Source organism: Metopolophium dirhodum, chromosome 2, assembly GCF_019925205.1.
Source record: "Metopolophium dirhodum isolate CAU chromosome 2, ASM1992520v1, whole genome shotgun sequence".
Classification (NCBI taxonomy): Eukaryota; Metazoa; Arthropoda; class Insecta; order Hemiptera; family Aphididae; genus Metopolophium; species Metopolophium dirhodum.
The window spans coordinates 35,753,976-35,781,630 of NC_083561.1; the positions used below are offsets into that span (position 1 = coordinate 35,753,976).

The window sequence follows — 27,655 nt, forward strand, 5'->3', positions numbered from 1 at the left end:
ATGACTGTCTTATATGAGTAGCAATTAAAATACTACTGAAATACTTACGTTTTCATTCAAAAATGTTAACAATAGAAAACTATTACAAATGGTCTTTATTAAAAACAACAATGCCAAGTAGAAAGAAAAAACCAATTCGAAGTTTTGTTTGGTAATTGTTCATGAAATTTTCTTTCTTTAAAAAAAATATATGAGTTTATATATATAATTATAATATTTCATAAATTAAGATTTATTTGTTTTAATGTGGTACCCAAGAGTAATGTAGTATAATGACAGCGTAATTTTCTATTAGTAAATTCTCGCAATACTTCCTGTATTTAAACGATTTAGAGTATCATTTTGTAATATTATAATACATATTTTAGACCCATAAATTTTTCATTATGATAACAAAACAATATGTTTAGCTTATAATATAATATCAAAGAAAAATTAAAAATTAATAACATTTTTAAAGCAGTCATAAAAATTCAAATTTATCAAGCAGAAAAATTATCATAATAACCAATAAGGATTACTTTTAAAATATGTAAGCTGCTTAAACATACTTAATGATATTTTACCTTTACGCATTTATAATTATTACAAAATCTAGTCGAAAATATTAGGATAAGTTAAAATATAGAAACCGAATGTTGGTCACTCGTCATCCTGACTTCTGCGTGGGATAGTGGAATGTTATGTGGAATTTTAAAGGAACATCAAACGACCGCATTCAAAAATATATTTCTGTTCTAATCTTAATTAAAAACTCGATGACCTATATTTCTTTAGTTTAAGTAATCAATAGTTTTTTTGTACGAAAAAAAAATTGATAGAACCAAAAAATTACTTTTTTAAAATGGCGCAAAATTTGATTTTCAATCATTCAAGGTGGTTCGTGAAACTTTTTAAGCTTAAAAAACATATTCGCAAAAATAGATATTAAAAATAAAATATTCTTGGTAAAACCAAACATTCATCCCGAATTTAAAACATATCATAAACATGGAAATAAGACTTAAGTTTATAAAAAAAAACATTAATAAAATTCGTAAAATCCGTAAAATATACATATTAAATTCGGTAAGTATAAAACATAAAAAGTTTTAATGATTTAGAAATATTAAAATATATACTTTTTTCTATGAAAGTGTTTTTTATTTAACTTGATCACTTCTTATTTTATCAAGCAATTATCTGATGGAATTCTTATAGTTGTTGTATTGAATCCAACACGTTTGTCTTATTCTATTCTTGTTAATAATAATTACGAGAACAGTTTTTATATTATTTACAAAATCAATAGGTATCATCACGTAAAATGTTTGTTCGTCACAAATATTGTTTTTTGTAGTAAGTTACAACTACCTAGCTACCAATTTATACAGTTATATTGTTGTGTTTAATTAAATTTTAATAATTATTATTATTAACAATTATTATCATAATGATAACGTTCGAACAACTAAGAACGGCACTATGTATAGGCAATTTCGGTTCACAACAGCTGCGTACAATGTTATTATATTAATTATTATAATAAATTGTTACATTGAGCAGTGATACGACTTGCCCTTATTAACAGTTATACTGCGTAAGTAAAAATATATTTTTTACGGAATTTTCGAACAAAATAAAAAAACTTCATGGTCGCTGCTGATTTGTCGATAAAAATCATGGTCAATCCGTGATGAATATAATATATTGTTGCGCATATTTTATTAAACATGAAATATTATGTTAATAAATTAACAACTATATATACAAATATATTAGTACATATCCGATTGGTTATTTTTGTTCATTTATATGACGCACGAAACGCTTTGTTGTTTTGACTCCAAGTCGATTTCGATTTTCCGCGTCTCCTACACGGCGGCGGACTATAGACGGTCTCCATAGATGTGTGTTAATTAGCAGTGCGATTTTAAATATTCGTTCCGTGTTTGTTGTTTTGCTCACAGCCCGCAGCTGCTGTATATGGCATAATTGCTATCTTTGTAATGTGGCAAAGGTTACGTCATACTATAACCATATTATAATAAGCGCATAGCTGCAGTACACACAGAAACGCGTGTTTATTATTCACCGCAAAACCTTGAGAGGAGGGTACGGACGATTGGAAGCGTTAAACGGAGCGTTTTAATCGATTATGATATTATTAATTTAATTATCTAGCTATGTGTCAAAGTTAAAAAAAAATTAAGTCTTGTACGTTTGTCGACGTCAGTTTCCACGCAGTACATTGATTGAAGGCGGGGTGTCCCTAGATCTTGGTTGAATGGGAGGGGAAAATATTTAACCATCAAAAATATAAGTAATATTATTATACATTTATAATTGTTAGTAATTCAATTAATTTAAAATGTTCTATAATTCGCTTACAAACTTTAAAAGAAATTCAAGACAATTTATTCCAATCATTAATTAATCTGTAAAAAAATTTAAATGACGCACAAGGGACGATTGCTTCTTCAACTCCTCAAACACGGCTATGTTAGATTGTAATATATCATATACGATCCGTTTAACATAAAACACTATTTATTTCAGAAAACACCAACGTTTTTCATGTTTTTGAAAATATTTATTTTACATAATTTTAAGTTGTTACATGGAAACATTTTTGGAGAAATTATATTTTTACTATTTTTTAATCGTTATTAGTTTTTACTCTTTTGATGACAACATACATTTTTAATTTCATATTCTGAAGCAGAATGTTATTTGCAGTATTATGATCTATATAGGTAAAATGAATTTCGGACAAGTATAGTTAATAAGTTATAAGTATTTTAAGTACCCTTGTAGAACTACACCCTGCTCATTTACACTTTGAATACATTTGAATCATAGGCTACTTGTCCAAAATTCAATTTTTAAACATCGAATTACTTACTCCAAAAAATATTCTGCTTTGGAAAAAGAAAATAATTTAAAAATTATAACGATAAAAAATGGTAAGATACATTTTTTTAGGAAAACTTTGTTTTGTAGTGACTTAAAAATTATGTAAAAAAAATGTTTCTTTACAACGTTTATAGTTATTGAAAATAATAATGAATGTCTTACGTTAAATTGATTAACAGTTATTATAATATCCACATTTCGGTATTATTTTATATTTGTTCAATTAACATTTACACTTATATTTGAAATGACAGTTCTATTATTATCTGAGCCATTTGTTTTTGGTTGTGTCCTTTGAAGTGAACGGATGAACAGCATTATTAATTTATAATCATTGATCAATACAATATGATTTACAAAAAAAATTTATGTCTGCTGTTCGATACGATAACAGTTGTTTTCGTTCAACGCTATTTTATGTCATCGGCATCGGAGCTCTCAAATCAAATAATATGGACTTCGTGCCGGAAATACGTTTTATACGCGTTTTTATTGTTCATTCGTGTACTTTAAATTTTGTTTGTAAGAGGAGTCTAAAGGTTGCTTTTCCACAAAATATAAAATAATACATTTGCAGTTATGGAGTCGCTATTTTGTGATAATATATGTTTAGTGCATACTCGTTTCACGTTTGTGTATACAGATACGGTAAATGTGACGGCACTAAAAAGGAGATAGTAATGGGGTTTTACAGAAATAAATGTTTCCCGTGGGTTCCGTTCAAGTTCCAGTGTGCAGCATTGTATAATGTATATATTGTACATATTATGTATAGCAGTAGTAAATTAGATTTTTTTTCACCAAACCGTGACCGTACCTAATCCACTAGAAATAAAATTGCCAAAATTCCGAATGACACTAGTTTTCTGAAGACGAATTTGATAAAACGTGATGTAGTTAGCAATATTGTCTTTTCTATCAAACAAAAACTACTCGGGTTCGTGAATTCCAGGGACGCAAAAATGTGCGTATAACATTGACATTTTTACGGTTTATTATAAAAATAATTTAAAGAAAATTCATCATTTGAAAATACCCACGAAAACATATTCTGTTTAAACGAGGTTTGTTGCTTTTTTAAAGCTGTTCGAATCGCTGCTATTATATTGGTTATCATATCGTACTATCGTTATGAATAACGTCTAATTTTAGTTATTGACATACATTGTATTTATTCATACCTAATGGTTATATAGCTATACATTTATAACTTTACTATTTTACATACCTATTACGTAAGGCACAATTCGTTGAGTTTAATTAAATTTGATATTATATTATTCGTTTTATTGTTGGATTCAATTGAAACTTTGAAATACTACTTACACTATATTATGTACCTGCTAGGTATACCAACAAATTTCTAATGAAATTTAATTTCAGTGATTACATCACGAACAAAGTTTATTAAACTAAACATATTACATAAGCCATGGTTTACATATGCATGTGTATTTGCCATTTGGTCAGATTGGTCTAAATTATACCGACCTTCTCATAACTGAACTATATAATAATATATTATTATTTATCAGGTTTCTGCGTATAATCGAGGCTGGGTAAGAAGGGGTTGCAGTGGTGGAGTTCTTAAATACTGATTTATAGATATTTGTATTTAAATTACGTTGACAATTTTACAATTTGTTTGGTAAATCATCAAAAATCTGAAATCGGTTTTAATAAACCTTCAGACATATTATTTTCTAACAAATAATTGTTAGTTAAATTCACAATAGAAGCATACAATAATTGGTACTTACATAATTTATAAATTAAACAGTATAATGTATAGTTTATAGACATTATACGACATGTTTATCAAAAACTATGTTTTATTGATGATGGAGATAGTGATAATTTTTTATGTGCTTTAATTTAATCCATGCAATTTGCGCATCAAACATAATATGTTATGTGAGTCATTTCATTAAATAAATGTTATTAATTCATAACTGAATCAAAGGAACGTTATGATGTATAGGTGCAGCAAAGAAAAAAATTATTGAATATTTTAATTTAAATTTTTTTTCCATTAAGCTTTAGAAAACGCGCAGTAACCTAAATACATACCAACTATACATGGGCTTTGAAGTAGAATCTATTAAATTAGAGAGTTTTTATTAAATTATTTTACTCAAGATTGAACGATTTGTAATCATTTCCAATACTCAACACGATTAATATAGTTATTATATTTATAAAATTTGAATATTATCAATACAAAGACAAAAGTGATTTGATTAGATAACTATTTTTATACGATTTATAGTTATTCTGCGTTTAGAGAAAGTACTTTTAAAAAGTGCATAATATGATCATATTTTATTTGTGTGTATTTTCAAAACGGATTAAAAATTCTACGAACCACAAAAAATATAAAAAGTAAAGATCATTTAAATTTTTAAAAACATACTTAGAACATGACTTGCCACTAAATTATATACATAATTCAAATTTGGCCAGTATTGTTCTAAAAGAAAAAAAAAGTTTCCGTAACATTATTTATTTCATTTTTATGCTACTCAGTTTTCAAAATTCTTGATGGCCCCTTTTCAATGCGATGAATAATTCTTAACATAGCTGATTAACATTTCAAATGCCACTCCACTACGCGCTATATCGTATACCTATATATAAGAAACAAAACTTTTGTACTTTCACCTTTTTCGTTAAGTGTGTTTACTGTTTTCAGTCATTTTCAAATAATAATCATTTATAAATGGTCTACTAAAATATGTGTACACAGTCGTATAATGTATACATATATATGGACAAAAGACAAGTCGGTTTCTCGTCACTCCCGTGACCCAATTACAGAAACGACGTCTCAAAAATAACGTATTTACTTGGAGTTTCAGTTTCTCGTACGTAACGACAGTTATTGTTTAGTGCGTTGTCATCTTACTGTTCTCCAAGTCAGACATTTTCATTTCATACCGTCTTAGGACATATATAGTGTAAATGTTGATTTCGAGACAAATTTATATTTAGAATTTTGTGAGGGTTTCATGGTTCATATACATTATTATACACAATACTAAGGCTGGAAAAGTTTTTTTTTAACTCGTTAAGTTAAGTTATTCTAATATAATAAAGTTAGTTAAATTAAAAGTTACTTGTATTTTTTTCATTAAATCGTTAAGTTACAAGTTGACTTTGAAAAAAAGTAACTTGACTTAAAGTAAAGTTAAAATTTGTTAATTTGCAAAAATAAAAAATTCCAGACACATAATATGATTTATTAGATAGTTTTTCTTTAAGCTTAAAAAAGTGACTGGGGAAATTTAAAATGACCCATTGAAGTAAAACCTCATTCAAAAATGTGCATTATTCTTCGAACTAAAATTAACTTAATTTAGATACCTTTGAAATAAAATTTACTTTCAGTTAATATGTTAAGCTTGAAAAAAAGTAACTTATTAAGTTAAAAGTTAATTTGAAAAAAAATTAACGAGTTAATCAACTTAATTTTAACTTTTAACTCGTTAATGCCAGGCCTTGCGCAATACCTACGTATACGAGTAATATACGTTGATCTGTTGTTGTAGAACGTACAATATAGGTATACAAGCAGCTCGCCATCGTGATCGTGACACGACTTTTTGTGTAGAATGAACGGATATAATGACATGACGCGTGCCTTCCCTTTATGCTAAGGGGTGGGACTGGTCGTGTATCACGCGGGGTGCGGTATTTTTGTTTACACGAAAATATAATATATAAAAACCTACCCTTTTACATTGACGGGCGGGCGGATTAACCGTATAGGTCCTATAGAATTCGGCTCGGCATCAGGACAAAGCCACATTGACTTTATGATTTATTATACGCATATACGTCCATATAATATTACATTATAGATGCTCGTCCGATCGATGCGATATTATACGATTCCCGAAACCGCGGGCGGAGGGAAGTCCGAAAAGTATTGCCTTTTCGTCGAACTACAAAATTGGCAAAGCCTATAAGAATCGATCATATTATAAGCCATATGAAAATCCATTATCCGAGCACAGAAAACGCAATATTTATATGATGCGTTTGTATATTTAAAATACATGATGATTTACCAATTGTCAAGCATGCTTGCCCCCATTTTGTCATTTAATAACGAATTTATTTAAATTCTGAGTTTTGGAATTTTTAAATAGGAATACTTAAACTTTAAGCACTATATTTTTAAATTAGTGCGATTTTTTGTCCTATTAAAGTAGTGTCCAGTGGCGATACAAACTTTTGTTTTAAAACGAGAACCCTCATTTTTACTGTAAATTATTTAGTTGGTAGATTAGTATTAATCACAACATTTTTAAATCGCAATATCTCACTGCCCATATTTCTTTCGAACACATTATTATGGGCTCATTATCCTCAGTACAAAAAATGAAATAACTCAAAAATAACTCGTCCGAATTTTGATTTTGACCCGTCGGTATTTTTATAAAAATTATCCACTAAATAATTTACCGTATAAAAAGGAGGTTGTCTTTTGAAAAACAGAAGTTTTTATCTCCACAGAACACTCTTTGAGTAGTACAAAAAATCACAAGAATTTTAAAATATATGTTTAAGAATGCCAAAAATTAGATTTTGAATAACTGCATTGTTGAATTTAAAAATAAAAGAGGGCTGAGCATGGTGAATCAATCTATATAATAATATTGTGTACTGCGGGCATATCATCGGTTTTCCATTTATATTATAGCTTCGATCTTATTTCCGTAAAACGTTTTTCAAACACCATATACATCATCATTATATAATATTATTATATACGTATTTCGCTTTGTGTACGAATTATTGTTCGCCCGGCAGTGGTGTGAAATAAACAAATTGGAAATAAACAGATCTTACGATACAGAGCAGTAGGTATGAGATAACTCGTTAAAAGCTCGTCATCACTACTCCCTCGATATATTAAATAATATGTATCTATGTATTTAAGCGATTCTCTCATTTGCCATACTGAACGTAGTTTATCTACCTGCAGCGCTGTTTTACTGTCTGTATAGTTAATATAGTCATTAGGTAAGTATACTATATAGGTGAGTAGCCAGGATTTTTAAAGGTAGGTGTTTCAATTTAATATTTAAAACAAGTATTGGGGTGGGCGACTGTTCGCACATCTTATACATTTTTGGATTATACTGCCATAATGATCGTGGAGGGGGGGGGGGGGGGGGAGTGATGATTTAATATCCAAAACGCGCACGGATAAGTATATTATATAATCTGGCCCGACAAAAGTTGAACGAAATGTTCTTCCACCAGTTCTAATAGTCCAAAGTTAGTATAATATTTCCGAACTTCGAAGCAATTAAATTAAATTGTGGAGGGATGCCAAACTCGTAGAATACGACATTCAGTAAATTCGTAAGATTTCATTTTCCTCTTACACGACTTTCGCCTTATTGAATTATTATTAGATATTGTAGTTATATATTATAAATCTCAAATAATCTACAGTCTGATTTTATCTTTTCACTCTTACCCAAACTTTTTTTTTACCATTAAAATATTAAATAATATATTCTTCCAAAGTAAAACATTTCCTCAAGACTTGGTAAAGCTAGACTTATGATAAATAAAATAATTTTAACTACATAAATTAAATACATGTTTCTATATTTGTTTGTGGAAAACAAGTTTTTTAAACAAAACCCCCCTTAAAAAATTGATGGCTTAAAACTTTGTTATTAGGACGGGTGAACGGCATATTAAACTACGTGTTGCCAATTTATTTAATACCGCAAGACCCACACAGCATTTGGCAATGATAATATTTTGTGAATGTCTTAAAGTGGTTGAATAATGAATATTTTACTAATAATATTTTATAAATATTTTCTTCTTATGATAAAAAAATATTATAATATATGATTAAAATATTTTGCAAATGTTTTTTATAAAATATTTTCAAATATATGAACTTTTGGGCCAAAGAATATAATTAAAATATTTCATAATTATTTACGCAACTTTTTAAAATATTTTTACAACTATATTATTTTCCTGAAAATATTTTTACCATAGTTGGGAAATACTTTTATGCTGTATGGGGAGGCATTAAATAAAAATGTTTTCATTTTTGATTTTAATTTTAAAAACGTATAAAAATACATAATACTGATGAAACTACAATCAATACACTGAACATGTCATAACAATTTAAATACCCGTTCACTGCATACATTCTAATTTAAATTTACTTACTCTAAACGTCTACCCTTATCCACTGTTTGAGAATCTCACAGTCCCCACAGTCTCCACAATTCGCGGCAATAATCCAAGACGTCTCAAACAGTTAAATGTTAATCGTGTCTGCTAGATGCATAATAGTATATACTAATTACCAATTAAAAGTTGAATAAGCAAAATTTTTTGAAAAATAATTGAGAAAATAAATCAATATAAGTGACATTGAGGGATTGCTTCTCTTCTAAATGTTTTATTGGGAAAAGGTATTTTATGTATTATGTATCTAAGAATAGATTAAATACTTCTAAAATTGTATTTAAATACCTACTGAATCCAAAATATATACGTTGTAATGAACAAATCCATTGTACAAGATACTAAATACATTTGAAAAAAACAAAATTGATTTATGATTACAATTAATTAAAAATAGTTGAAATTTGATATCATCAATAAAATTTGTAATTTTAAAAAAACAAATAATGATGTGATAATAATATGCCTTATAGGTTATACCTTATGTAATATTATATTATTTATCTTAATAATGAGTTCTAAAAAGTTATTATCTTTTACCGTCGGGCGTTGACAATGGTTTCATACTACAAACTATGTAGGTAGTTTTTTAATTGTCTTCCTAAATACCACAGCCCGCAGGCATACCCAGGGCCTATTTTTGTGTGTAAAGCACCACACTGTGTGTAATACAAAACTTGTTAAGGGTAGTACGACATTGTAATACTGAAAACGTAGTTTTACACTTTCACCATGAGCGCAACAACCACAACTGCAACGGAAATATGATCAGCATAAAACAATGATAAATTAATGACATCACTCGTAATATTAATTAGTGAAAAAAAAATTTAAAGTTTAATATAATATAGTGATTGCATGTATAGATTAGTTTATTATTAAATACACTAAATACATGTATCGAGTAAAAATAGTGTTTATAAATACAAGAAACAAAATACTTGAGAAAAACGTTCACTTACAAATACAAGATAGGTACAATATTGTATCCTATATATATTTATATATTGTATATATTACTGTGTATAAAATATAAAAAAATATTTAAAACAATACCTATATTATGTTCGTGTAACATAACATAATATATAATTAATTTGTATTATTTTGTAGACATGAGCGTCTATTTTCAAGCCAATTTTTTAATAACTCATAATCTATTCATGTACCTATCTAGTATAGTCGCTGCGTCCGTTAAATTTTTAATTTAACTATACCTCCCTTATTAAATCGAAATCACGAAATTTGTCCATGTATAATGACATACAGTCGTGCGCTTTCACGTTACAAATGATAATTATTTACAACACGAAACAAAAACTCGTGGTCAGTATAGTCTGTACTTCGTCAGACAATATGAACTTTAATCACTATAATATTACCACCCGAAGACCACTTTTTACGAATTAAAAACCTGATGAAAACCCTTAATGTTTCTGTGGTCTGTACGGTGTGTTAAATATTTTATTAGTAGGTAATACTATAACACTGGTAATACTGAAAACCCAACTTCATTAGTGTTTCTAATGCGGCAGGGATCGGCAATTGGTATATAAGGGGCCCGGAAGATTTGATAAAAACATTTCGAGGTCGGTAAACCTTTTTTTGGGAGGGGGGGGTTTGTTTAGTTAGTCATTCTGGGTCTATTGGGACTATTATACAGTAATAATCAATCTGTAATCTCCATAGTATTAATAATAAGTAGGCACCATTTGAATTTCAATAGTAATAAAGGTCTGATAAAGATTTAACATGTATCGTATAGTCGTAGTTGTTACGATAAATCGATAGTACCTACAACTTACTATGGACGAGTTATTTAATTTTAATTTTAATGTGATTGCAAAATATAAATTATTATATTTCATAAAGACGAGTTATTAAATTTGCGTAAAATATGGTAATGTTTAAAACGATTGAAACGACGCGGAAAATACCCACGCGATATTCTACGGAAGTCTCCGCGGAGTTACTCCGCAGTATTATAAAGGATCGATAAAAAAACTCGTCGAGAAACCCACCCTTATATGATCGTTCGATCGATTATACGAGCGCATTTGGTAAGGGGGGGGGGGGTGGAATCCCATCGTTTGTATGACGTGGGTACATGATAGTATTATACAACCCTTACAGTAGTCAGCCGCAAGCCATTTTCGTCCAAAATTGATATTAAAATAGATAATATCGTTTTCCCGTCCTCCTAGTCTCCCCAACTAATACGCATTGTATTACATCATGCTTCCCTCATAAACTATTATTTTTCCAACGATTATAAAATATGTTAAGTTGTTTAGACATTTTTTAAATTACTATTTAATGGACAACGGTATAGGCGTTAGTCACTTGTCCACTCATCAATCATTTTAGTTGCCTTTGCATACTATCTATTTATTTACGTTTTATACAGGGAAATAACTTCTCAAATCTCATAAATCATAATTATAATACATAATATTGATTATAAATTAACAAATAATGACTAATACTGTATATAATAATACAATCCAACGAGAAATATAATTAATAATATTAATAATTAATTGTTTAATTATAATTTTAGATGCTATGTGAAACGATGAATGTATTGGTTTTACAATAATTATATGTGCATGTCTATTAAACACATTTTTCTGTCTGACTGTTTTAATGGAAAACAAAGTTTAAACGCTCTGATTTTCCACATCGAAGAAGGTTTCTGGTAAATTGGATTTTTGACAAAATAGATTTTGTTTGTTTATTGTAATTCAAGAATAAAATATCCGTAGAAACATCAGCATTCTCTAAACATATCCAATACAATTTTAAAAATGTTTTGGTGTTTTTAGGTTATTTATAAGAGTTTTAAATTTTTGATATTTTTTAGTTTTTATTTTGGACCAAAATATATCCTAATAAAATTATAATATATTTTTTTTATTGGTAGTAAACTTTACTGATTGTTTAATAAAAAGACCCCCACTAGTTTATCTTACAGTACCCGACTAAAATCATCAAAAATACATTCATATTTTTTTTTATAATCGTACGGATTTAAAATTTTTAAAACCCTAAACTTTAAAAATTGGTTACAAGGTTTCACATGCGATTTTTCACAAGAATTTTAATAAAACATAAGACTAAAGCTACATTTAATTTTCATGAGTGTTTTAATTTCAAATTTTGACCCGCCACCAATGCAAAAAATATCATATACACTACTTTTATAGCTCCTTGACACAAAATAATAATATATAGTCGAATTCTCGTCAATCTGTCGTTGCACGATTTTTGCATACGACCCATCCTGCACACAATAATAATACACAATATTGTGCATCGTATTCCATCATTTAGTCGTCATCTCATATACGTGGCAGCCGTGCATGGTGTAGGTAATGATGATACATTGTATATAAAATATCATTGCTCGTAAATTCGTGAGCTAAGAATTGATTGAATTTGAAATGCACACCTTTAAATATATTATAATAATATTATGCACTAAAAAAAAATATTGAGTAGCAAAATTCGTGTTTAATTTTAAACTTATACTACCTATAGGTAACTACATATTACGTCTATTATTTACTTCAACACAATATACGACATACCTCCAATCTGAATCTGAGATGACGTCATATAAGTTACTGAATAGTATAAAAATCAGTTAATATGATTCAAATTTTAAATTCTTAAAAAAAATACATTACTCAACCTTAGCATTGATATGAAAAAATAAATATAATATATTACACTGTTATCAATGTGTTGATGAATGGAATTTCTTAATACAAAGAATAGGTAGCAGTTCAATAAATTATGTGCTATTCACTTTTTTTCATTTTTTATATATAAGTGTGTTTTGAAAAGATAATAAATATTAAAATAATAAAAAATATTGAACATATTATGCAAGATAAGCCAAAAACCTGAAAATATGCAAAAGTTAAAAAATGTGATTCCATATATTTAGTCGCGTAGTATCTCAGAACACATTTCTAGCTTTGCATGACATTAAACATGACTTAGCAAGATTTATATTCAAATGCACGAACTTACGAGTCCTGAATTAATATCATTATTCTGACCTATACAAAAAAACAACCTACACGCGTTAGTGTTTGTGCTGAAAAAAATCCTATTTTTACGATGTATTTTTGGTTGTAGTCGTTTTTAATATCTCAAACACTCTTATTGAAGGTCGTTTTTAAAACGAATATGTAATATGTATTATGTATAGTAATATAAAATTGAATATTATTATTATTATTATAGTTTTATTAGTTACGTTGTTTTCTACACAGTTCACAGTAAGCCCATGGTCTCGGGTCCACTTTGCGAAGTTATATACCTATAAATTATATAACTTACATAGCTACCCAGGGACAGTATTGCAACCACGGTCAAAAATTTTAGTTTTCCAGAAACAACAAAATTATAGCCGGAAACTAATTTGTCATCGACAGCACATTTTGTTAGTGTATTATTTATCAATAATAATAAAAATATTTAATTTTGAATAGAAGCCGTACTTTTTATTGACTATAGTTAAAAATATACCACAAAATAAAATAATATTTTCATAATTTTCGAGTCAACCCCTTACCCACCCCAAGATCGTTTTACAATCGTACTAAGGTAAACTAAAATATTGGAAGATGGGGCAGTTTTATTACTTTTATATTATTATTGTCATCATATACTTAGGTATGTACTAATGCGAGAGCTAAACGCGGAATTTCAAATCAAAAGAAAAATACATTTTATTCGACAAATTATGTTTTTAATGAATAGTTACTATTGATGAACTTTCCGGATACCAAATTCAACACTATTTTGACAATCGGTCGGAAGTTCTGCACAAATACAAACGTGTAGTTATAATGATAGCACTATATAATATCATATATTTTTCCTGCATGTACCGTTCAAGTTGTTATTTGTTGCGGTCGATGTGAAGTGCGTTGCGGCACTCTCGAAATTCGATTAAAATATTGTTTGGACTATTTTTTCCCTCTCTGCTGTTGATGGAATTTTCTAGTTTCGTATATAGTCGAACGATATGTGTGATCATGATGCTGACCGACGAAACGACACGTGTTCTGTGATAGACTCGGTGAAATTTTTAGTCGACTTGTGATTCTCTGCTGCAATAAAAAAACAGAAATGAAAAATAGAACATATTTGAACAATATTATATAGGTAGGTAGGTACTTGTTTTTCTAACAGCGGTGATTAATATTAATCTATCAACTTTAATAATTTGTCAAAATGGTCCAACTATATTATGTAATAATACTATATACAATATAACTATTTATATTTTTATAAAAGCTGTCATCTTTACTCCTTAGTATACAAACATTTTAGTAACTGAGAAACTACTCGTTCGAATTTTGAATAAGGCACATCAAAATTGTTAGTAAAAACATCCACTAAATAAAAAGTAAAAAAGGAGGAGTTTTCATTTTGTAAAAATAAGATTGTATCACGACACATAGTGTCTACTCCTCGAGTAGTTGGTACACAAAAAAATTTGAAATTTGAAAAAATGATCTTTGAATATATTTAAAAATTCTAAAAATTGTAATAAGGACAAAAATGGGGATGAGCTCAGTACTTGTTGGGTTGTTTCACAGGGTTCTAATATTATTTTTACATTATATTCCTTATCGTGTACTGCTCGAGTAACTTTATCCAGTGTTATATTATTATTTGATGTTTTCTATAACCATGTCCCTCGCGTCCCTTAGCAAATTCTGACCGATCGTGTATGGTGCGTATAATCAAAACAAAAATGTTCTATTCGGACTGCCGCAGTTAAATTTAATTGAATTTAGTCAACGAAATCAAACATAGTAAACTAGAAAAGAGAAGCCTTTTAATTCAATCGACTTCCAGTAACCACGTGGGCGTATGAACCAACACCATCATATACATGTAATATGTGGGGTAGCAGCATAGCATAATATGAGTTTTTCACTTGCGACGCTAATAAAAAAAATATATAACATCACGTTTTACGTCATAGTGACTTTTATCAAACGAGACCGGAACTCATTTTTCAGAAGAAAACTACCACCACGAGTCTTATCTATGTATATACACCTACGCGGCTAATGTGTATACGCTTTTCCTTAATCTACTTTTTTTTGTTAACTCAATCCATTACAAAAAAGAACCACTTTTACACATTTCTTATTCTCTTTCGATTAGGTATTGACTCAAATATAAAAACCTTATACTTACAGTACGTTTAAGTCTGTTCAATACTTTATACTTTTATATTAAGCAGGACGTATAGAGAGTAGAGACCATAGGCACGGATTTAATGACGCTTTTAATTTTATGTAGATAATGTAATTATAATGTTAATTATTCATAAATATACGTTTACTTGAAATCAGAAATGGCACTTTATGAGTAGGTAGGCAATTTTATCGTCAGCTCATTAGTCATCACCAAAAATATAATTCGCGGTTAAATATGCTCGCCAAACGTAAAGAATTGAACACTGAAATATGAATTATAACTGCACCCCAGTGTGCTAAAATATGTGAGCATAATAATATAATACTATTTTCATTGGATCGCGGACAACCTCGTTTACTCGATTTAAAAAATAAGGATTTATTATACTCGAAATTTAAACTTTCGATGTATTGCGAAATACGTTTTTCGTATATCGCTTAACTGTAATAGATTTTCCGATTTTCGACCATTGCTTAACATATAATGATGCAATAACTCCCATGCTTAAAAGTCCCTACGGTCATATGTCAACGAATAATCCGTTTATAATTTGTACCTAAGTAATCACAATGCTGCAGAGTGTATACAATATACACTTACCACGGTATAGTGTTTATTCCTTAAACGTTTATCAAGCAATCATTTTTAGATTCTAAGCGAAGCGATGAATGTATTGATTTTACAATGATGTATGTTTTTTTTTTTATTTTTTATTTATTTTTTATTTTTATTTTTATTTTTTTGTGTCTGTCATCACCTTTTAGGACAGTAAAAGTGCTTGGATTTTCTTCAACAGTAACTTTTCTGATAGGAAAGTGAATCTAGTTACGCAAAATCTGTTTTTGAGAAAATCGATTTTGGTTTTTGGTGTAACTCTAAAACAAATGACCGTAGGGACATGAAATTTTGACTGGATGTTTATATTAGCATTTTATATACACCATAAAATTTTGAAAATATTTTGACTCTTTTTGAGCTGTTTACGGACATTGTCAGTTTTCAATTTTTTTAGTTTTTTTTTCTATAAATATCAATAAAATTTTATCTGTTGAGTAAAAAAGCTTGAAAATTTAATAGAAGGCTTCTAGGTTATTGTTTCAAAGGCAGATGAAAAAAATTAAAAATCCTTAGTCACAGTTTTTATTTATAAGCATTTAAAGTTCAAATTTTGACAAAATACTGAAAAATCACGAAAATTAGCAAATTATTTTGAGTTGAGAATTCATAAAAATTTTTCTTTTTAAATCTAAGATTTGAAAATGTAATATAAGATTACTCATAAGTTTGTCTACCTTTATCAAAAAAAAAAAAATGTCTACAAGAAACTTAGATTAAATTTTTATGAGCGTCTGAAATTTATATTTTTACAACATTTGATATTCACTCGATTTATCATGTAACAATTTTCTTATTTTATTGTAATTAAAAGACGAATGACTGTAGGTACTTGAAAATTTCACTGAATGTTTATATTAGCATTTTCTATACACCATAAAATTTTGAAAATATTTTGACTCTTTTTGAGCGGTTTACGGACATTGTGAGTTTTCAATTTTTTTAGTTTTTTTTTCTATAAATATCAATAAAATTTTATTTGTTGGGTAAAAAAGCGTGAATGTTTAATATAAGGCTCCTGATATATCGTTCTAATAGCAGTTGAAAAATATTAAAAATATATAGGCACAATTTTTTTTTATAAGCATTTAAAGTTCAAATTTTGACAACATTTATCAAGTTTATAATTTATTAATTATTTTGTAGTTAAAAATGTATAAAATGTTTAACTATTATGGCTAAGGATTAAAAATTTAAAACAAGGCTCCACGTAAATAGGTTATATATAAATTACTTTATTCACAATAATATCATTAAATATACTTGGTAATATCATAGGCTGACTGACCGTTTTCGCTCAGAATCGTTTTTCTTATACAATGATATTATATCATTGAATTCAAATTTAACACCATCCATTACAGTGACCCACTATTGTAACCTACTGTACAGCAGAGTGACATCCACTTATCCACTTTTTTTTTTCTTCACTTTCTGTAAACGTATAACCTACCTGTATAGTGTATAATACGGGCGTGCGGTGTAGTTGTCTCGTCCGTTTTTGTTTTTGCTCGCCACGACATGATCGTCAAACGATTTTTTTTGTTACTCCGCAGAAATTCGTATTTTATCTCCGCACGTTTATGCGTTTATAATGACAAGCTCGCGGGTATATGATTATTAGTGTGTGTGTTTAGTCCGTTTGAATTCATCCTTGAAAAGCGCCGTCGACTCCATAGCGCGCGCACAAACGTAAGCATAATATAATTGTGTGTCCAAATAGGGTATACGCTGGATATATATTGTGACGTAGTACAGAAGCAATTTCGTCTGTTGTAGGTATACTGGCAGCTATATAAGAAAAGACGCGTATACCTGTATATACAGCACGAGGTGATATTTGAGTCGATATACTGTGCGGTGGTGTACAAATGTACACATATCGTATTAAATATATATATGTATATATATTGTGTGGTGTGCAAATGTACCTATATAACGTATAGGTATAATATATATATATATATAGAGGTGCACCTACCGCTTTATAACTTACAAGACTGTTAAAAGGATATACGAGTATATTTTCGAAGGTTAAAACCCCGTGTAGATATATAGGTATAATACATATATATATATACACGTGGATACAAAATACAATAAAAGGTTTACGCTTTCCTGCTAAAGTCGATACCGGCGAGATGCTACACGAACACTATTATTGTTGATTTCCAATCAGGTCGCACATATTATTATCACGATGATAATTCATTATCAGCTGTTTAAATTATAGTATTTCGTGTACCACGTTTAGGCTAGGACGTAGTGGCGTTACAACTATCTAATATCTATGATTTGTTTATAGATTACCCATATCAGTGTTATATGTTATGCGTGCGTTCGTGTCGAATTTAAAAAGCGTATAATATTTCACGTTGGCATTAAAATTGTATGGGTAGGTAGGTTACTGCAGTATAATAACGGAATGTTGTGAATATAAATTGCTTTTATTATTACTTATTATAATATTATATGTATAGCGCATAACTGTGTAAGAACTGACAAATATAATAGCTTTTGTTATTTAGTCAATATTAAAATAATAAATATACGTTATACATATTATAAATATATATATGTTTATTAAAGTTATATGAACAAAATGTATTACACGTTGATATATTATATAACACGTTTATAATATGCAATCGTTAATGCGCATTAGGTTAAGTTAATCCGTCAGGTGTTTAACCGTAGAAAAGAGATAAAAAGCATTTTTAGTTCGCACTGAGCCAATGCGCAGTACCTAATTATTTAATACGATTGATGAAATCGAATTAATGCATTAACGTAGCATATGAACATGGTAACAGTTAGAACTACATTTTTTTTTTTTTTGTTCTTTCCGCTACATCCTGACCGTATGCATCACTTAGATTCAATCGTATTTCGCATACTCACGTAAAAAAATATAATATTCCTACAATATTTAAACCCGATTGTGTGTATACTGCTGTGTGTACCTATTCAATAACTTCAGTAATCCGTAAAATAACGTAGTATGAAACGGTCATACGTATATTACATTCCGCGTGCTTGCCTGCAGGGGACATTTACATTAAAATATAAAAATTACATGAAATACCCGATGTGGAGACGCACGACAACTGGTAAATAAAATATAACACAATCGACTAAATTATTTATAATCAATGGTAATAATAGAAAATCAAAGATTAATAATAAATTATCCATCTACGTCCCTCCTTACAATATTTTACTCCGGATTATTGGGCTGTCTGGTACCTACCCACATAGCATTATTTTAAACGCGACGATGCGAGTAAACATTTATGTAAAACCATTGTTTCTCTGAAATTTTATTTCAGACCATTGTCGATATCGAGCCAGACGACGATAATATATTCTATACGTCATTTCTTAAAAATAGAAGCATCCATTAATTCTCGTCCATTTTCCACTTGTCAAAATTATTTTTGGCTTTTAGTTTAAATAAATACATAAATCTGGTGTATGTATTCAAAATATCAGATCTTGTCATGTCATTACAATATTATACGAAATATCATGTGTCACATTTGTTATTGGTTTATACGTACATAGTGCATTATTATAATAATTTATAGATGAGAAATATTTTCCAACAGCGCTCCGAACAAAGTGTCGGGCGTATATTTTTATTCATATCAAATTTTTTTCGGACGTCCCTAAAAATATAACATAACATAATATTATAAAAGTGCAAAAATGTAAAAGACATTTTGTGTGCATCGTCCGGACGTATCGTCTACGGTGACTTCAGTACTAATAACACAGTTTTTGCGTATAAAATACGATACTTTTCACAGCAGTCGATCGTCGTCAAAGCTATATGACCATTTTTAACGATGTGCATATGTGTACTGCAGTATACCACCGCCGAGCAAAAGCCCTCCCCACAGACATTTATATAGTTTCCCCGACTATTCAACCAACTGTGAAACCTATATCACGGGTCTCCGACATTTTTTTTTATGACGGTCCGAATAGTTGTTTGGGGAGAAGTAGAGATGTAATGAGATTGAAAAGAGAGCCGAATCATTGTATTATTTTATATTTCACCATAATATTATTGTACAAAGGAAACAAAATAATTTAACCGATTTCCTCACAATAACTCTGAACCCTGATGGTTATAGACTCTAAAATATGAAATGACCGAAATTACCATTATATAATTGTGCCATTTTATATTTGTTTCTTTAAGTATTTTGATATTTATAGGACAACTTCAAAAATAATTTACGAACAATTTTGTTTGTATGTTACATATGTATCTATCTAATGTATTATATTATTGGTGAACTTAGATTGTGTTGTGCATTTTTGTAGTAATACAAATCGAATAAAAAAACGAGATAAATTAATGCGTCGTTAATATTAACATTTCCCTTAGGTTACGATCTTAATCAATAAATAACATAATAAAACCAAAAAAAACCAAAAAAAACTTAATTATGTTTGATGAGGTACGCCAATCTAATTTATATTTTGAACTTTTTTTTTAATAATGAATTATGTCTTACTATATACTAGTTCATCCGTAATGTTTTGTACCTATATATGTCAATTGTTCGATGATGTCTTTATTTAAATTAATCGACATCCAAGCACCCGTGTTTATCGAATATCAAGTGACAATCAATTCCGTGCCCGAAGGCCGAAATACATATGACGTGTGTAATATAGCTACAGTGACTTGGAGTTCAATATCAAGACATCCATCGGATTGAGATTGACTGATTCGAAAAGCTCGAAAGGCCGCAAGTCGGAGACCAATATATGGCCTGTATCAATTTATCAAAAGTACATACAATAATATACATATTCACACACGTGTTCCTTCCCCTACCGACACTAACAACCCACAAACAAACCACTACAGCTAATGGCCATAGTTGCCGGAGCTTAAGATCAATAAAAAAATAAAAAAATATACATATTACTATAATGTGTAATAAGGCGGGGCATCGTATGAAACGAAAAACTACCGTCGTTGGCTCTGTGCGATGATGACGGAAATGTCCGAGTCCCCCGTATAAGATTACACATATCCACCAGCTAAAAGTCGCACAACTATCGTTATAATTAATCGAATTCAATATTTATCGCCCGTTCCACGTGTATAAGAGAATTATTCGGTCGATGATAATAATAATAATAAATGGTAATTAAGCTTTCCCGAAATAATGCACTTTGCTCGGTGCACTCGCGTACCTATAACGCCTGCGTTTTATAATAATCACATCATCACGACATAACATGATAAAAAAAACCGTCCCACGCGAACTCGTATTACCTACACGCAATAATATGTTGTTGAGAATATAATAATTGTATTATTCGCCGTGTCACTGCTGCGTGGCATTTTCCCAAAAAACTAGTAGCCATCCCAAACGACAGGAAATTAAATGTGCAGCCCTTTCCGGGACGACGTCACACCGACCTAGATTTGTTGTATATTTTTTTTTCTTTCGTTATCGTCGCTTACATATTATTATTATTATTATTATTATTATTATTATTATTTAATAACATCACGTACCCAGACCGTGTTAGTGGCCGCGATTTAAGGCATTCTGTACGACGTGCTGCTGTGACTTAATTTACTCCAATGCATGATAATTTAATCGACGATATATTATAATGTACATAAAACGTCATGTGTGCGATTTTGAATTGCTAGTTCGAAATTATTAATCATAAATCACGATCTTGAGTATGTGCGGGTTATTATTTTCAACTGTGCATGTGAGTGATGATTTTGATTTTGAATTTCTTAAATCAATTATTTTTGCTCAAACGTTGTTATAATAATAAATGATGGATATCGACGGTAAATTTAAAGTAAACGTTATTATGAAACTTTGGAACGTGATATCACTTTGTAAAAGGCTGCGGTTTTTATTTTATAATATTAAATAATTTTTTTTTAAATATAAGCTCGCAAACTCAAGACGAACAGTTTGCAAGAAAATACCGCATATATTATAAATTAATTAATTGAATAGTAATTGAACTTGTATGCATTTTAATCGGGACGTGTTTTGACAATCATTAATGATATTCACATTAATTAAACGGAATAGGTACTCGTAAAGTTGTTTGTTTTGGTAAAACTCTTGAATGCCTATACGTGTAAATCGAAAAAAAAAACTGTTCAATGTTTTAAATTATACCGAATTATGTAAGTCTTCGTTAATTATGGTGTACTGATTTACGCCCGTGTTTAATGATGCTTATGATGCACTTGAGTACTTGACGTTGACGTGTTTACACTTTACACAATTAACGCGTTTGTTAATATAACATGGCTTTTTTTATTTATACAGTTGTGTGCAGTTAGGTTCCTCGTAAATAACACAATGGTCGTTATTAATTATAATTTTGATAAACTATAACGTCGTGTTACATAAAACCGGTAAAAAAAAATCCATTAGCTTTTTCCATAAAAATAGACTCCATACTGTTGTTTTCACCACATAAAAAAAAATTTATTTGTATTTTTGTACAAGCATTTCCACTTCGAAAGCTATGTTTTTCGTTATTTTAGGTATATGATCTTGTATACGTGATATTGCGTTTGTTTGACGGTTATGTAAATTACCTATCAAAAAACCCTATCAATACGCTACTAAAAAAACGATTTTTATTTTTTGTAAATGCGATATTTAGTCTTTGCTCTGTGATCACAATGAAAATACGCATGACAATTAATGTTCGATTGATGCTCTTCAATTTTTTATTTTTTTTTCATCTTCGCGATTGGTAAGGAGAATATTTTCCTCCTCTCCTTTACAGAGTGAAAAATACATTTTCCAATAGGTGGTGCACACAATGTGCGCGTTCCAGTTCGATTTTTCTATAACATTTTTTCCGAGTCTCTGTTTTAAATTATAAAACAACTTTTTGTTTAAATCCGGCCGGAGGCCGACAAATACAACGGACGAACGGCGTGTTTGATATTCGTAGTACTTCTGGCTTTCTTTGCCATGAAAAGTTATATTAGTTTTTTGCTTACTATTCACACCTTTACATTTAATCCTGTTTAACGGTAAATTCAAAAACCATTTCCGTAACTCTGTTGTTACAAAAATAGGTAAGTATAATATGTATTTTGTGCATTGTTGAAATCGATTTGTATTTTTAAAAGATTGGATTTTTTTTTTTTCTTACATTTTTAGGTCATAATAGCTTTAACGAAACACTTTAATAAATGACAATATTTAATATATATACGAGACAAACTCATAATAAAATAAACAAGGGCACATTTTATTTTAATTTTAAAAAATGTGTCCATTAAATAAACGCTCGAATCTTATTATTTTGTATTATAATTTAGCTCTTCCAACCATTACATAATGGGCTATTAAATATTAAACCGTTCTAAAAACAACAACGATAGCATATGCTAAAAAGATTTCGTATACAATTTAGTATGCGCATCGTCGACCTTTCGTATACAATTTCGACACCCCCGTGCACTATAAAGTCGAGGCAATTTATTTCTCATTTCTTTTAACAACTAGGTAGTATCCGCTTTATGTTATTATGGTTGTACGTAAAAATGTAACGCTATCCACGCGTGTCAATGTGGTTGCCCGACGCTGTAATTGTTTGGCGTTCGGATGACGGTTATTTATTTTCCAAACAAAACCCAATCGATTTCAGATTTTTACTTGTTACGGTCATTACAGTAGTCGGAAAAAATGGACAAAGTGGACAAACTGTTCGGGAAAAAATATAATGACCGCCGCAGGTGCAAAAGTGGCCAGAAGAAAATATGGCCCTACACCGAAAACCGCTTAGAAAAAAAGTTATTAAAATTAATGGACAGCAATATTTAACTCGCCTATTTTTTAGAACAGTAACGTTCATTAATATTAATAATCCCAAGTCTTCTATACGTTTATAAAAATTTAGAAATGAATTGTTTAGTAATGTCATATTGGTTTACGTTTTATGAAAAATCGCATCTGTAGACGGTAGGTACATATACATTTATTGGAATATATATGAATTTTATAGCATTTTATGCCGTCGAGATACAATTATATTACAGTAGCCTGTAGGTGAAATATCATCGTTATTATAGACGACAGTATTTTACCACGTTGATTATAAGACACTTTGATTCGATGTCTATACAAGATTATAGAGCGAAATGCGATTGGGAAACCCAACATATTAGAAAACTTAATTGAAAACGTCGTGTCTTCTTACTCCGTCGTGACTTACGCACACTGTCGTATTTGTACACTGTTTCAAATATGTTTACATTTACCACGACTGAAATGATATTGTCGAATAAAGTAAAAATAAGTTATGTATTGATGTGGTCACACAATACTATACACAATTCGACATAATTTGAGTTGTATTTAGGTGTGAAGCAGTTTTAAAACCTAACACGGACTGCCGTTTAAATGGTTTTGTGTATTTTGTTTTTCATTATTTGTCACGTCGTTACAAAATATATTAACATAAAATAAAACCACTCTTCAGCTTATAAATCTTACTGACCTATATATCAATATCAAATGTAGCTATATAGTGTGTATAATCCAGGTTATCGGATTATATTTATACGAATTATCTTTAATATTATAACATTATTTCTAAGAATCCCAAGGATAAGTGTTTTTTTTTTTACTAAAATTTAAATCATCGATACAAGGAAAAAATCGTTAAAACTACAGAAATCTTTTGTAATTCAGAAATGTGCGATTCGATTATGTGCACAATATGTCTCTATTCTTTCCAGGGCAATTGAGTTGTGGATAAATTATTCTTTACACCTATGAAGTATGAACGATGAATAATTCAAAATATTAACTGGTAGAGTTACAGGTGACGCAATCCAATATTATAATAAAACAGTATATTATTATATAATGATTATACAATTTATCCTATAAAAAATTAGGCACATATAATTTAAACAACTATTATATTCGTCTGAAATTCAGAAACAGTAAGTTAGTTACTGTTATAGTTACTCATAAAAAAGTATTATCGCTTTTATATTAACCAACACGGTTTGGATTTCTATGCATTTTTCAATGTATGTTGTTGTTGGTAGGTACTCGAAACCTTCGCATGTATGCAAAATTGCACAATAATATTTGGAGAACAATTTAATATCATACAGACAGGTATAAAATATCTCCTTAACTAAATAATATACGATTCTGGTGAGAAAATGACGAAATAAAAAAAACATTTTTTTAAATCACAATATTTATATATTTTTCGTATAATATTATATATTACACAGTTATGTGTCCATGACGATTATAATATATAATCGCACATAGACGGAGATGAAGGAATCAGAAGAAAATATAGCATAGTTATATGGTATAATGTCTTCGCCATCGACAACAAACCGCAATGACGAGATCATGATAACATATTATTACGTATATACTAAGGTAAACGGACAGAAGAGCGGTACAAGAATACTAATATAATAACAAAACTATATATGGTTGGCTTTTGAAAACCGCGCTTTAAACCACGGACATTATTGTAATGTCTGCGCTTCAAACGTGTGGCGGATGATCATTTCGAGGGGTAGATATAATATCAGGTAATATATTGGTAGCCAGGAGCTGGGCCGGGGTGGTCACTGCAACGTGGTCACCGTCTTACTGGTATTTTGGTTCGGGAGTGCTGGGCAGAGAGGCGAGGTATCTGAGCGACTCTTGGATCTCAGCTGGGATTGGTGGTGGAGTGGGCAAATGAGCGCCGTACGGCTGGTAACCGTTCTCGTCGGCGATGTATCCGGTTTGGATGGTCTGGCCGTCTGGGGCGACGTACGCCACAGCTCCCTGGAACACGGCTACGGGTCCTTCTGCGCCGGCCTTCAAGTAACCGACTGATTCTTGTTTGATTCCGTTTTCGGTTTGGAAACTGCAACGAGAATGATATAACGTGGTTAGGAACAAGCCGAAGGGTGTGAGTTTTTTTTAATCATTGAAATTATAATTATAATAAAAATAAAACGAAAAACCGTCTATCGATATGGTCCGTGGTTGGCCAATGACTCTAATTAATATTCAAATTACGTGACCAATTCTTCAACCTTTAGGTAGACCACCGTGTGCGTAATGCAGTGATATTTTATACACAAAGCCACCGGGTATTTTGAGGTTTTGAGTTTTTTAACTTTGAAATGTTACGTATTATAATATTAAAATATCTTACTAGAAAACAATAATTTAGTTAAATGGGTAAAAAAAAATCAAAACGAACACTGCAATATTATAGTCGTAGTTATTGCTGTCGCAATCGTTTTCAAAATAATGATGATGATGATAATAATAATAATAATAATATAGGTACTGGACGAAAAATCGTCTGTTATTACCACCGAAACGCGTTGATAATATAACGTATAACTACAGGCAACAGCTACAATATTGATCCGACCGAGAGAGGTGTGCGCGAAGATTTCGTTCAACATTATCCACGCCGGGGGGGGGGGGGGGGTGAGGCTATGAGAATTGTATGAAGTTTATACTCGATGAGAGATCGATGAGTGCGTTATATAAACGTCATGAGACAAGCGCGCTTAAAAAATTCACCTCGCTGTTTTTAAATAAATTCATTTTGCATACTTGTTCTTAAATGATCCATCGGAGTTGGGTGCTGAATCTTGGACCAAGATGGCGGCTCTGGATTCCGGGTTCAGTGATGCGGGGTAGGCGCTGACGGCGACGACAGCTAACAGCAACGACGATACGGCAAAAGTGACCTGTGCAAAAGCGTGAAACGTGTGAGCACGGTTATCTCGTCGGTATGACAAATGACAATCCGTTCTCGAAACTCCGAGTGGACTCTTACCTGCATGTTGAAGACTTTCTGTTTTTTCGGTTGTGTCTGTCTGTGGTACTCGCTCTTCGGAGTGCGATGCGTTTGTGATTGTGATTGTGGACGCGTCTAGTATTTATATACGCACGAGCGAGAGTGTGTGTGCGTATGGGTGACTGTGAATCTTCACGCGGTACGAAGACATGAAAAAAAAAAAAAAAAAAACGGGGAGATACCAGTTTTGTGTTTAGCATAATAACGGAGGCGGCGTCGTCCAGACGGAAAGGTCGCAGCCACATTATATTATTATTATTATTATTATTATTATTATTATTATTTAGGTATTATTATGTCAGCGCGTTACGAAAGCGGTCCGACGACATTTGTTTCGGCCGAACGCGAGGCGAGCAGAGGTTGCGGCCAAACACGTTTTGTAGATCTTCGCTGGTCCGCCGAAATCGAAACCATAATCATTAATCATCTTCGGTACCGAGTCGTCTTAGACCAGTACACGATTCGTAGATTCGACATGACGATCCGTTCCTAAACTATTTGTCTAAACAAATGATAATACTATAGGTGGGCACCGATCATCGAGCAACATATTTTGCAGTGTACGTCGGCGAAATAATATGCGTCTGAAGTTATATCCAATATATTGTGTAAATGCCATTTTAATAAGTTGGATGACTTACAAAAAACGTAGTATTTTAAATAAAAAAAATCCACTACAAGGATACGCGAAACCGGTGTTGGGCAATCGCGGTCTCCCTTCGCTAATCTCGTCGCAAGCCGGTCGTTCCATTATGAAAATATTATAATATTATGTTTACGTGGTAACTGAAAAAAAAATTTAGGATAA

At 30.3% G+C, this 27,655-nt stretch overlaps 2 protein-coding genes across 2 annotated transcripts in view; one reads left to right on the plus strand and one right to left on the minus strand.

Moving 5' to 3' along the window:
* The window catches only part of LOC132939965 (uncharacterized), a 111,030-nt gene that overhangs the window by 41,786 nt on the left and 41,589 nt on the right, over positions 1–27,655 (plus strand).
* LOC132939252 (endocuticle structural glycoprotein SgAbd-4-like) lies at positions 25,324–26,984 on the minus strand. The gene is made up of 3 exons (XM_061006327.1): positions 26,827–26,984; positions 26,601–26,737; positions 25,324–25,893 (listed from the first exon to the last, which is right to left on the minus strand). The coding sequence occupies exons 1-3, from the start codon at positions 26,830–26,832 to the stop codon at positions 25,629–25,631; spliced, it is 408 nt and encodes a 135-aa protein (XP_060862310.1). The 5' UTR covers positions 26,833–26,984; the 3' UTR covers positions 25,324–25,628.

Coding starts and splice junctions, on each gene's coding strand:
- LOC132939252 (XM_061006327.1), bottom strand. Junction 25,894..26,600: donor GATGGATCATTTAAGAACAA/GTATGCAAAATG, acceptor TTCTCGTTGCAG/TTTCCAAACCGAAAACGGAA.